This window comes from Pseudophryne corroboree, chromosome 1 (genome assembly GCF_028390025.1).
Source record: "Pseudophryne corroboree isolate aPseCor3 chromosome 1, aPseCor3.hap2, whole genome shotgun sequence".
Taxonomy (NCBI): domain Eukaryota; kingdom Metazoa; phylum Chordata; class Amphibia; order Anura; family Myobatrachidae; genus Pseudophryne; species Pseudophryne corroboree.
This window is the reverse complement of record NC_086444.1, coordinates 376,535,718-376,549,399: the sequence shown is the minus strand read 5'-3', so window position 1 is coordinate 376,549,399 and position 13,682 is coordinate 376,535,718. Positions and strand designations below refer to the sequence as shown.

At 42.8% G+C, this 13,682-nt stretch overlaps 1 protein-coding gene across 10 annotated transcripts in view; it reads right to left on the bottom strand.

Moving 5' to 3' along the window:
• The window catches only part of MSI1 (musashi RNA binding protein 1), a 335,031-nt gene that overhangs the window by 24,657 nt on the left and 296,692 nt on the right, over nucleotides 1–13,682 (bottom strand). For 7 of the 10 annotated variants that reach the window (XM_063913129.1, XM_063913127.1, XM_063913125.1 and 4 more), the window contains 7 exons: nucleotides 12,536–12,618; nucleotides 11,998–12,115; nucleotides 7,004–7,084; nucleotides 6,640–6,696; nucleotides 4,337–4,393; nucleotides 3,863–4,017; nucleotides 2,228–2,289 (listed from right to left, as the gene is read on the bottom strand). In XM_063913129.1, coding sequence (XP_063769199.1) covers nucleotides 2,248–2,289; nucleotides 3,863–4,017; nucleotides 4,337–4,393; nucleotides 6,640–6,696; nucleotides 7,004–7,084; nucleotides 11,998–12,115; nucleotides 12,536–12,618 — 593 coding nt within the window. In that variant the 3' untranslated portion in view covers nucleotides 2,228–2,247. The remainder of the gene's footprint in view (nucleotides 1–2,227; nucleotides 2,290–3,862; nucleotides 4,018–4,336; nucleotides 4,394–6,639; nucleotides 6,697–7,003; nucleotides 7,085–11,997; nucleotides 12,116–12,535; nucleotides 12,619–13,682) is intronic. The other 3 variants (XM_063913122.1, XM_063913123.1, XM_063913130.1) reach the window with 3 other exon arrangements.

The window sequence follows — 13,682 nt, the reverse complement described above, 5'->3', positions numbered from 1 at the left end:
TTTACAAAATGTTCTGCCGGTTTACTATATCAGATGCTGAATGCAAAAATATGTAAAAGCAACAGGAGGCGTCTGTAGCAGAACGACACATGCTTTTGTACACAACACTGCATCATCTGCGTGAACATCGGTCATCTGAGTAACACTCAAATTCACACTTCTGGGTCTAGTGAAGCTGAGACACTGGCCTCGGTACACCCAGAAATGGGGCCAAATTGACATGATTGACATGCGGTGCTTAGGGGGCACTGCGCAGTACAGATCCTTCATGCGCACATTGATAACCATCAGAGATCAACATAAACCATCGGGTTTGCGTACAGCTCTGAAACAGACCATATCATCATTCCTGAAGTTACAGTTGCAAGAAAAAGTATGTGAACCCTTTGGAATTTCCTGGATTTGTGCATAAATTGGTCATAAAATGTGTTCTGATCTTCATCTAAGTCACAACAATAGACAAACACAGTCTGCTAAAACTAATACCACACAAACAATATGTTCTCATGTTTTTATTGAACACACCATGTAAACATTCACAGTGCAGGGTGGACAAAGTATGTGAACCCCTAGGCTAATGACTTCTCCAAGAGCTAATTTCAGTCAAGAGTCAGCCAACCTGGAGTCCAATCAATGAGACGAGATTGTAGGTGTTGGTTAAAGCTGCCCTGCCCTATAAAAAACACACCAGTTTTGAGTTTGCAATTCTCAAGAAGCATTGCCTGATGTGAACAATGCCTCGCTGAAAAGAGGTCTCAGAAGACCTACAATTAAGAATTGTTGACTTCCATAAAGCTGGAAAGGGTTACAAAAGTATCTCTAAAAGCCTTGATGTTCATCAGTCCACGGCAAGACAAACTGTCTATAAATGGAGAAAGTTCAGCACTGTTGCTACTCTCAATAGGAGTGGGCGTCCTGTAAAGATGACTGCAAGAGCACAGCGCAGAATGCTCAATGAGGTGAAGAAGAATCCTAGAGTGTCAGCTGAAGACTTACAGAAATCTCTGGCACATGCTAACATCTCTGTTGACGAATCTACCATACGTAAAACACTGAACAAGAATGAAGTTCATGGGAGGATACCATGGAGAAAGCTACTGCTGTCCAAAAAACCCCATTGCTGCACATTTAAAGTTTGTAAAAGAGCACCCGAATGATCCACTACACTACTGGCAAAATATTCTATGGACAGATGAAACCAAAGTTGAGTTGTTTGGAAGGAACACACAACACTATGTGTGGAGAAAAAAAGGCACAGCACACCAACATCAACACCTCATCCCAACTGTGAAGTATGGTGGAGGGGGCATCAGGGTTTGGGGCTGCTTTGCTGCCTCAGGGCCTGGACAGATTGCTATCATCGACGAAAAAATGAATTCCCAAGTTTATCAAGACATTTTGCAGGAGAACTTAAGGCCATATGTCCACCTATTGAAGCTCAACAGAAAATGGGTGATGCAACAGGACATTGACCCAAATCACAGAAGTAGATCAACAACAGAATGGCTTCAACAGAAGAAAATACGCCTTCTGGAGTGGCCCAGTCAGAGTCCTGACCTCAACCCAAGAATATTGCTGAACTGAAACAGTTTTGTAAAGAGGAATAGTCCAAAATTCCCCCTGATCGTTGTGCAGGTCTGATATGCAACTATAGGAAACGTTTAGTTGAGGTTATTGCTGCCAAAGGAGGGTCAACCAGTTATTAAATCCAAGGGTTCACATACTTTGTCCACCCTGCACTGTGAATGTTTACATGGTGTGTTCAATGAAAACATGAGAACATATAATTGTTTGTGTGGTATTAGTTTCAGCAGACTGTGTTTGTCTATTGTTGTGACTTAAACCGAGGATCAGAACACATTTTATGACCAATTTATGCACAAATCCAGGAAATTCCAAAGGGTTCACATACTTTTTCTTGCAACTGTATGTCCATAAACGTACATGAAGTATCGTTGCTGTTGTGCTCCATCTAAAAGTTTCATGAATGTTTCATTATTTAAAGACGGGTGTGTTAAATTTCTCCGTTTTCATGAGAAACTATAAATTTGGATTCACATATCATGCATAATACAATAAAATGTATCATAGTCATTCAGATGTGCATGTGATCTTCTAGATTCAAAAGCAAGCAGACAGAATAATGTTCTAGTATCTTGTCCTGTCTATCTGTGCCACCCCTCAGAAATGCAGGTTTTATAAGTGTGCACTGTATGCTTCTACTTACCTCTACTGTGACCTGTAAATTCAGTGGTATCCATTAGTGAAAGCCGTGGCAATCAGTGGACCCTGAAGAAAACATGTCCTCATTAATTAAAAAAGAAACTCTTACAAACTACTATACAGAACTGTAAAACTATTATGAGAGAAGACAGAATTACTATGCTAATTCAAGGCTCGACAAATTCCAGGGGCCAGGTCGCAATGGCGACCAAGATTTAGTCCTGTTGACTAGGTTTTACTAGAGCCAAGTACACTACAAAAGTACAAATGCTGTAAAGCTAATTGTAAAAGAAATAAAGCACTCTCCTGAAAGTGGTTACAGGAACAGGCAGGTCAGAGTGCGTACCTGCCACATTCATTGTGACTCCGCCTCCTCCCTTCTGCCAGCATGTGACTATGGGGCAGATTTATTAAGCCTGGTGACGTGATAAAGTGGAAGGTGATAACGCACCAGCCAGTCAGCTCCTAACTGTCATTTTTCAAACCCAGCCTGTGACATGATAGCTAGGATCTGATTGGCTGGTCCTTTATCACCTTCCACTTTATCACTTCACTGAGCTTAATAAATCTGCCCCTGTGTGAGGTGAAGGAGAAAAGCCAAACGGAGACGCCTCTGCCTCCCCGCATTGGCTGCAGCATGTCAGGGGAGCACTGAAAGATGGACTGACTCTCTCCCGGGCCACACCACCGTGCAGTGAGTGCCCGCCAGAGGGGATCCCGCGCGACCTGAGTTGCTGAAGGGCTACACTGAAGAGATCCTATTTAAATGCTCCTTGTAGAGCTTATTATGATGTGAGCAAGAGGCAGATCATCATGAATCATGCTATCAGACTGTGCTGATGCTTAGGGGACTGGGGGAGAACTGTCTGCTTCCTCCCACATCTGCAGCGACAGCCCCATCCAGCAGCAGCAGCTCTGCACCTGAGCCTCCACCTTATATGTGCTTCTAGCCTGCCAAAGGCTTCCATCCAGCTCTGCAAGACCAGGGTAAGCGGCACAAGAGGAGCTGCATGCATGATCGGCTGCAGGAGAAGGGTATGGAGGGGACACACACCAATCCGTGCAGTTTGAGCCTCCATAGTCACAATGCTGTGGAGAGCCGAGGCTGGCGTCAGTGACAGGTACATAAAAGTATGCTATGGGTCAGCTAAAGTCTTGACTTTGGGACATAGCGTGCAACGTAATATGAATTTGGGGCAGGTATCGGCATGTGGCAAAATTTGATGAGCATTGAAGAGGCATGTGTAGTGGTCTGATGGGCTGTGGGGGGTTAAGGAGCATTGAAGGGTATACAAGTTTTTATATATTTTAGTTTAGGACTGTGGTCTGGCTCCTAAACTTTTAAATTGGCTCCTAGATTAGATTTTACTAAAATTTGTTGAGCCCTGTGCTAATTAACATAGAAGACGATTTCCATAGAGGTTATATGATTAGAAGGAGCAGATAGTAAGGACATGCAAATTGACAAACTGTCCACAAGAATTGCTCTAACAAAACAAGCCTGTGTAAATACAGCCAGCACATGCACTTAATATGCAGGAACATCCAGACCAATAGTCATGTAGACAGTGCACCTCAGAACCATTGTATTTGTGCTCTTTATATTACCACTTTATATTACAAACAAAACAAAACTTACCCCAAGGCTGTGTCCAAATCCAGTGCTGGGTGCTGGACTTGCTGCACTTAGGTAGCTGCTGACTGCCGATTCTTGATTGGCTGCTCCATACAGTTCGGCCATTGGTCCTGGGCTGCTTGTTCCCAGAAAACCCCCTGTGCGGGTTGGAGTGGAGCCTTGTTTACAAAGCAAAAAAGTATATCTTACAGAGAGCCCCCTACACTCTGCCCCCGTCACTTGGGAATCAGTAGAAATCCACCAGTAACTTAGCCTGTATTCTATCATAATTCTAATCAGGCCTCTCTTTATACGTATAACTAAACCCTCTCACATATATTTTCAATACACTTGTTGCTGTAACTAAACCGATAGCTTTTCCTATAAAAACAAGTTTATGTCTAGTCTTCTACTCATACCCAAAGAAACACTTGTCCTAGTCAGTACAAAGCTACAATAATGGAACTGTCCCCAATGCAATGAAAATAGGCTGTTTACCTCTGACCACAGCTGCCGCTGCTGCTGCTACTGGTCCATATGCAGTCAATGGGATTGCTGAAAAACAAGACAAGAGTACTCAGTATACACTACAAATGGGCAGTGTGAGGGAACATCAGCAATATGACAGGAATATAATACAGCATGCATGGAAAAAGGATGGAGTCGCAAACTGGGCACTGTTCTCAATAAACAGACACCAAGGAAGCATGCAGCACAATACACAGATACAACCTCCATGCTATGGACACTAATAGTACAGCTCCTCTGTAAACAGGCCTCTCCACATTAAAACATACAACTAAAAACACACAGGTTTGAAGCACTAAAGGGGCCTACAAACTGGGCTATGGTAGCAATATTTTCGACCATCGATATTACCGATGGTCGATATTTTCGTCAACGATTTATATCCTACACACTGGACGATAAGAGAGTATAGACATCGATATTGTCCAAACTGACTGGCATGTTTTAACGATGATCGATTGCGGGCATGCGCATCGTTAATGGGACCTCATTCCGAGTTGTTCGCTCGCAAGCTGCTTTTAGCAGCATTGCACACGCTAAGCCGCCGCCCTCTGAGAGTGTATCTTAGCATAGCAGAATTGCGAACGAAAGATTCTCAAAATTGCGAATAGAAATTTTTTAGCAGTTTCTGAGTAGCTCGACACTTACTCTGCCACTGCGATCAGATCAGTCAGTTTCGTTCCTGGTTTGACGTCACAAACACACCCAGCGTTCGCCCAGACACTCCCCCGTTTCTCCAGCCACTCCCGCGTTTTTCCCAGAAACGGCAGCGTTTTTACACACACTCCCATAAAACGGCCAGTTTCCGCCCAGAAACACCCACTTCCTAACAATCACACTCCGATCACCAGAACGAAGAAAAAACCTCGTAATGCCGTGAGTAAAATACCAAACTTCATAGCAAATTTACTTGACGCAGCCGCAGTGCGAACATTGCGCATGCGCAGTTAGCGGAAAATCGCACCGATGCGAAGAAAAATAACGAGCGAACAACTCGGAATGAGGGCCATCATTGTAGCATACACACTGAAAGATATGAACAATTTATCGATCATTTATGAACTATATTGTTCATATCTTTCAAGATGTCACCCAGTGTGTAGGCCCCTTAAGTTCAGTGTAAAATTATTATGTGGCAAATGGAATGGTGTAATTAGCACAAACATGTTGCGACCCAGATAGATATTTACATTCATTTTCTAAATAGCACAAAAAACGGCAGGTAAAATTGCTAAGGGTTACAGTATATTGTACCCAGAAAAAAAAAACAAGTTTTTAAAAAAAGAGGTATCACCTTCAATTGTACAACATCTCACACCAACCGTGCGCCATAAATTTATTAAAAGAAATGTTCTACTACATAGTAGCAGGAGACAGCTGCACAGTTGTGAAGATGTCAGCTCCCGTAGGAGGAGACACAGCAGCTGTGGGGAGATGTGTCGGAAAATTCTGCTATCTCACACAAGGTCACAGACGTAGTGAGGTCTCCTTGCTTTTTAAACAAAAAAACATCAACACAAAAAAAAATTCTATATATAAATAGTAAATACTGTTTTATGCATCTTTTTGTCTGCCAGAAAACTACTCCAAAAAGTCTTTACAGAGCAGAACACAGGGAAAGTATGTGACAGATAATAATTATAATATCATCGTCGATAATAGTTATAATATCACCAGCTATGTTTCAGTTAACAATGGGGTCGATTCAATTCATCGCAAATTGAATAGCGCTGGTAAGAAGCACTCAGAGCGAATAAATTCAGTGTGATGTTATGTTGGAGAATGCCGGTTCTCGCACCATAAACATGGCGTTCAGTCATGAGAACCAGCATTCTCCGACTTAACTGCCAAGCGCGTTGCTGTTTCTGGCAGCTAAGGGCAGAAAACAGCATTGCACCAGTAGTTTTGTAAGATTTCTGCTTGCACCGAAGGAGGGGTGCGAGAAGAAATCCTCAACTCCAGCATAACATCACGCTTAATAGAATAGCTTCGGGAGCTCCTTCCGGCACTGTTTAATTTGTGTTGAATTGAACTGACCCCAATAATTTACCCAAAACATTGAAGAATACTTTTTTTAACACCTGTATGTGGAGCCGCACTTCTAACACAATATGTCTAGCGTTCCTTCTAGATGACACCATATCGTCTTGAAAGGCCAGCGGTGATGTGTGAGATGCAATCCGCGTAATCCACAGAGCACGGCTGGCATCAGCTCACACTCTGCTAATGTCGTTCTCCTCATTTGTGAGGTTTAGGAAGTTAGTGGGACTGACCTGTGAGTTCTGGGAGGACGGGGGTGCCCGGGAGAGGGGTTCTCTCTACACGAAATTCTAAAACGAAACGTGAAACAGCTTAAGAATGGCGGGATGCCCAGTCTTCAGAGGTGACTGGCAGTGAGTAGGGAAGAGCTGTTCAAAACCACCCACTGCCACTAAAACCCAAATAAATATAAATTATCGCTGACACACCCATTCCTTGAATGGACATATAGGCTGACGCAATCAAGCAGAGAAGCCTTTATGCTAATCTGCCACTATTAATCCACACAAGCCCCGAGCTGAGTCCCCACCATGGGAAGAAAGAACATGCACATTAGCAACAGCTATACACTGCTATATAACTTCATGTCTGACTTACCTGGGAATTGGTAAGTATACCCTGGTGCAATTCCCGTGTAGCTGCGGCTGGCATATGTAGCGGCTTGGAAACCAGGATATCCTGAGAAAATAGGACATATTGTTAAATATTTTAAAAACTCCCAAGAAAGGAAACAGAGTTTGGAGACACCTTTTCATCAATTCACAAGGTGGAAAAGGCTAAAATGTTTGCATAGGCTGGGGGGTAAATTTACTAAAGGTCAGGTTTGCCGTCGGATTCAAACCGACGGGCATTAACGGCGGTTTGCAGTCTAAAAAACACAATATTTACTATGACTGTCATTTGCCATCCTCTGTCGATACTCATTGAATTTCAACAACCTATTCTGCAGCATGCTGGCAGTTGTGGTTCAACAAGTGCCATCAGGCCAGGCCAGGATTGCTGGGGCCTGTAGCCCACCTGTAAAAACCAGTATTATTATTTAACTAATTACTATTACCTCTGCACCCAAAGCCCAGGGTGTGTGGAGAACAGCCCAGGGTTGGTTGTCTTTGGGTAGGGGGCTAACCATGTTTCCTAGGGATTCCAGCCATGGGCTGGTTGTTTTTATGGCAGGGGGACACCACGTTGCATCTCTTCCTACTTTAGTGTCAGAAGCCTTGGATGGTTATTGGAAAATAGGAGGTACACCAGGCCAGTCCCCCCCCCTCCCCCCCAGAACCGTCTTTTCGTATGGACTCAATGGGCTCTTGCCCAAGGGCCCCAGGAGTATAGCTGAGTGTCCCCTCTTTCCAGGGGTACCAGATTTTTGAAAATCGGCCCTGGGGAACCGGAGATATCTGACTTGAAAGCAGTGGTCTCCAACGAAGCCTGTTAATTGCTCTTCCCAGCCTGATATCTGACTTAGAGTATTTCTGAGGGAATAAGCCAAAAGCTGCAACTCTCCCATTTTGTTGGACACTGCCAGCTTGTCTCTACTATGCCCAGAACCAGAGATATCAGCCTTCAAGCAGCTGGTCCCTGCTCCAGCTCCACACGCCTAATATACAGTTTTAGATTTTCGTTGGTGAATTGCTTTGGCTCCTGAACTCTGATTCCCAAGTCCCCAGAACCTTCTGAAAGGTGGGACTCTCTAGTTTTTTATCCCATTCAAAGCTAAGAAATATATTTCCAGGAACTTGAGATATCTGCAGTCAAGCAAGCTGCCCTCCCACCTGAAAATGATAAATATTAAGCCCACTCCACTATCCACCCCTCCCCTACCTATTAAACAACCCCTACCACTCTGGAAGTCATGTACCAGGGCTTGTTCATTCAGCCCAATGCCCCTTTCTACAGTTTAGCCCCATCTGTCCAGTAAAGGAGTAATTAGCAGAAATTACTGTTCCAGGTCCTACATGCTGAGCGGAAGATAGAACACCCTCTACCGCCCGCGGGACATCAAAGCTGCACTGATAGCACCCCCCATCCCTACCGCTGGAGGATGGGTAGGGTGGCCCAGAGCATTGCTGTGCCCAGGGGCCTACACTGCTGTTAGACAGCCCTGCCCCCCCCCCCCCCCTATTTTCCAATAGTAGATTTATTCCTTAAAATATAGTTGTTCAAGTATTTTAACTAAGCCTGATTTCCAATACTGACCCCCTCTATACCCCTTCTGGCTCCCCTATGTCCCAACTGTATCAAATAATTTTTTTTTATAAATTAGATGAACATAGAGTTTTTGTGCCGGTAGGTAACATGCACACAAGCACAAAAAAAAATCTTTAAAACCTGCAAAGGGAAGTAATTAAAAACAAAAAAAGATAAATCTATGAATTGGGAAGTAGTCTGTTGATCCTGCTATTTGTCATCTGAAACCCTAAATTATCCGCCCTTTCACACAAATCTGGGATTAGTTTTAGCCCTTTACCCATGTGATTTGTAGGAACCGGTCTAACGCTAACCCAGCTCACAGATGCTGTTTCTGGATAGTAATGATGTTGCACGACTACTACCAGGCATAGATTTGAGTAAAGCTCAATGACCTACAGCAAACCTCCCAACATGACCCTCTCCAGGAGGGACAGAACGCTCTGTTTCTGGACTTTTCTCTTAATTTCTGATTGACGGCATCTGTTTTGAACAGGTTAATGGATAAGAATGGTGTTTTTAGCACAGGTGATGGTAATCATAAATTAAGAGGGAAGTCCAGGAGCAGAGCATTCTGTCATGTTGGGAGGTATGACCTACAGTGGTAAAAATGCCCTTTCCTTTAACACCTTACCACATTGCTGTGTGTGTATTGTATGCCAGCTAGCAGTAAATGATAATTCTGTCTGTAAATAATATATGCACTAAAACTAATATTTGCACAATAAATGTGTCCGTGTTTTCGTTTTATTAACGTGATTCCAAAAATAAGCTCCTATGGATCAAAGCAGCAACATTCTGGCAGCTTTTTAAAATACATTCTAGCGGGGGGATGGGCAGCCTGCAGTGATATCACAGCACCTGCAGTATTGGCTGCATAAGCAAGACGTAGAATCCTGATAGCTAACACCTGCAGAGAGGGTCACACAAAATGGACTGAGAATTGTGAGACAATCCCAACATTGTTTAGTAGTATCTGCTACATGTAACAGCCAAACTAAACACAGCTACATGTTGTATTAATAAATACCTATGTTTGGGCATACGACTAGATGTAGTAAAACTATGCTTTACAAAACAATGATTTTTTTTTTTTTTAAATACTACTTGTAATTACTTATATTAAGATTTGTTTCCCCCTTTATAGAGAGGACAGGTTGTGGTCCTTGAAATCAGTGGAAATGTAAAGGGAAGATGGAGGAACAACATCAGCGTAATGAGGCAAAGAAATCAGATTTGGGCCTGTCTATTATTAGCTTGGTCCATTATGTTGAAGGTGAAGAAGCCACTAAGGGGTATATGTACTATAGTGTGGGTTTATAGAAGTGGAGTTTCTACTTATCAGTTATCTAGCACCTTCTCAAACATAATAAATATAATCTAATTGGTTGCTATGGGCACCATCTTCACTTCTAAAAGCCTGCACTTTAGTAAATATACCCCTAAAGCAAAATACACACTATACAATTATTGGGCATATTTGCCAATAATGGGTGGCTCGGCCTGATTTACTGTATACTGGGGGTCATTCTGACCCGATCGCACGCTGCAGTTTATCGCAGCGGTGCGATCGCATCAGAACTGCGCATGCACTGGCGCCGCAGTACGCCGGCACATGCGAGACGGCCGATGGCCGTCGGGCCCCGACGATCGCCTCTGCCCGATTGAGAGGCAGAGGCGGTCGCTGGGCGGGGAAGGGGGGTGGAACAGCGGCGTTTGGGCGCCATTTCGTGGGCGAGGACCGAACGGGGGGCGGGCCGCAGTGGCTGCGTGACGTCACACACAGCCACTGCGGACCAGGGAGCGATGAGTAGCTCCTGGCCACCACGCTAAAGCTGCGCTGGTCGGGAGCTACTCTTGAAGTGCAAAGGCATCGCCGCTGTGTGATGCCTTTGCACTTCTGCGGGGGGGAAGGGGGGCCGCACTGACATGCGGGGCGGGATAGCCCTGTGCTAGGCGTCCCCCCGCATGATCGTAGCTGTGCTAAATTTAGCACAGCTACGATAATCTCGGAATGGCCCCACTGTGTATGAACAATAGTTTCAGTGTTTTGCCAATAAATCTGAGAAATCTTGCCCACAAACACACATCTACGATTATCCGACCAGTTGGTCAAGACCGAAAATCTCGGCATTAATCTCCCGATATTGATCAGTGTGTGTGCATTCTCAATAATCTGACCATATGTTCAGGTGTAACAATTGGGTAGTGTGTGGGTAAACCCGATTTTTCCCCCCAACGAGAAATCGGCCAATTTTTCATAAATAACAAAAAGTGTGTAGCACAGATATCGGGACTTTCCTCTAGCCGAATAATCAGTCCAATTGTCGCCTCGATAAAAAAAATAAAAATTGGACAGCGTATACCTAGCTTTAGTGTGGAGTTATTAGCATTACATATTACAGCAGCAGTCAGTTCACTGTACACATTGGCTCAAGAGAATAACGGTCCAAAACGTGTGGCTTCAGCTGTACGTAATGGAGAGTGAAAGTAATACACTAGCTAATGATACTAGTGCTCTCGTTTGTGTACACTTTGCATGCAATGGGTGTGATGTAGCTAGTATGACACCAATTTGTGTAGCGTAAACTGTGAGATTTGACTCTGTACATGCCCAGAACAGTGGGCACATGCATATACACTTGCATGACACTTACGTCTGCATGCGTGTTCTAATGTAGACCAAATACAGCCATGTTATGTGCAGTGCACTAATGATGAGGCTGCCCATTGTCTGACTGTAATGTATTATTGATGCTAATAGTGTTTATCTTCCTTGCTCAGACATATATTATGCTTTTCTTTGCATGTTTAGCATTTTCTTTTCTGTACATGGGACAGAATTTGTTTCTGCTGTATTTATTAAAGTTTTTTTAATGTTTTATTGATGGAATTGGGTATTTTCCAAGCAATATAAATTATTAAAATGAAGGGTGTAAGTATATATGACGTAGGCCGGGTGCATATTCTGCCAATATGTAGCCATATAAATTTTCCTGTGTACCGTTCAGCAACTGGGAGGAAAGACACGGTTAATTTAACCTAAATCACCCTATTTTGTCCCAGTGTATGTAAATGTTACCATGTACAGCTACAGGGTAGCCTGTGATATAGTTTAGTGTCCCTTTTTATTAGTGAACATGCAAAGCCTTGTTATGCAGACCTGTCTACAGGACAAAATGTTAAATACACAGCTCAGATACAGCTAAATCTAGGTGACATAAGGTTTGTTCTTTAAATCTTAACATAACAAAAACACCAACTGATTTTCTCCGAAGTGGATATTTATGGCTACCGTACTGCAAAAGCAACATAAGTCTTTGGTGTAATAGCCACCTTTGGCCAGCAGAGGGAAAACTGCTCATCAGTCATAAGAACCTGTTTCAACCTCAATCCACAATCACCTAGCATGCCGATGCCTAGCATAAAAGCATCCATTCCATATGGCATCACTCGAGATCGTCCCCGTACAGAACCTGTTGGTGACATCACCTCCTTGGGTTGTGCCTTCTTACATTCGACCTGGAAGTAGAAATCATAACATGGCATTACAAATGACATCACCTACATTATAAATTTCACTTCAAGCTTAATAATCTAAAATTACTTAACAGTTATAACTACAAGGCTCTAAGAGAAATATAGGGGGAGATTCAAATGTTTGAAAAGTCAGATGGGAGTCTGTTTTCTCCTATCTAATAGACAGGAAAAAACACACACCCAACCGATTTTTCAGATTTGAATCTCCCCCATACAGTCCACCCACTCTAACACAATGATTCCAAACCTTTAACTTAACACTGCAATTTAAGCCAATTATTCCAAAACCATACCTTACAATGTAAACTACTGTATATCTGTCAGTCATTTAATACAGTTCTGCTGAACACTACCAAACCTCCCCATGAGTGTCAGTTATATATAATTTGGATTTTCTCTCACCATCTTATTATTGATTTCATGGAAGTGAATCTCGCAGACCTTCTCCACGATATCCTCACCTTCAAAGGTCACAAATCCAAACCCTACAAAGGTAATCAAAGACCACAGATGATGCAGAACCTTCCTAGTGGCTACTTTAATCAGACAGTACAAATTCCCTAGTGACAAGACAATGGACAGGTGGAAACTGGGCAATGCAGCAGACTATGGTGGTAAGAGGAAAAATGCCAATGTAGCCATAGTGACCACTAGGCAGAAAAAATCAGGTTATAGGTAACTCAATGTCTTTAACAATCCATCTCTTACTTATGCTGCTAAGAGCTGGACTGCTGTCAATGCACTTTCAATATGAATTTCACATATTCAGGAACGGGAAGTTCACATGCATAGGAGCAGTAGAGACAGAAGAATTCTGAGACACTTTCCCTGACATACTTTGGTGCCCGGGACAAGGAGTCAAAAGTCTTTGGGTGCCACTGTTATACACTGATGGACTGATTTGGAAGCAAGGCATAAAAAGAACTAAGTTTGTATCTGGAACAAAGCATGTTGCAGTGTAAGGGGAGAAATACATTTATATTTTTTCTGTGCATGGTAAATACTGTCTGCTTTTGCATGTAGCCCACAAATGTTAGATACCTTTATTTTTAGACTGCAATATGAATTTCAGTTTGGACACCCCCCACCCAAATCTAAATTTCTGTGCACATGTTACAACCTGCAGTACAACATGGTTTTGCCCAATTGCTTGCTTTTTTTGGTTTGCTTCCACATCTGAATAACCCCCTGAACAGCTGAGGTATATTAATGTAATAAATAATGAAACATCATACAATCTATACATATATTTAACATTTTTCATCATAACACATGAGAAAATTATTACAGGATTTAATTTCATTTTTGCTAAACATGACTTTTGTAATTCTAGTTGTACAAGCCATACTGGGAACTGCAGTAATTGTAACAGTTCCATGTCAAGAAATTAGTTACAAAGATCACTGTCTAAAGGACTAAAGGAGGTTGAATGTTGTCCAATTTCTGTCCCAATAGACAAAACTTTTACATAATAATAATATTTTTATTTATATAGTGCTTTTCTCCAAAAGGACTCAAGGCACTGCATGTATCAGTCAAAGGCTTTAGT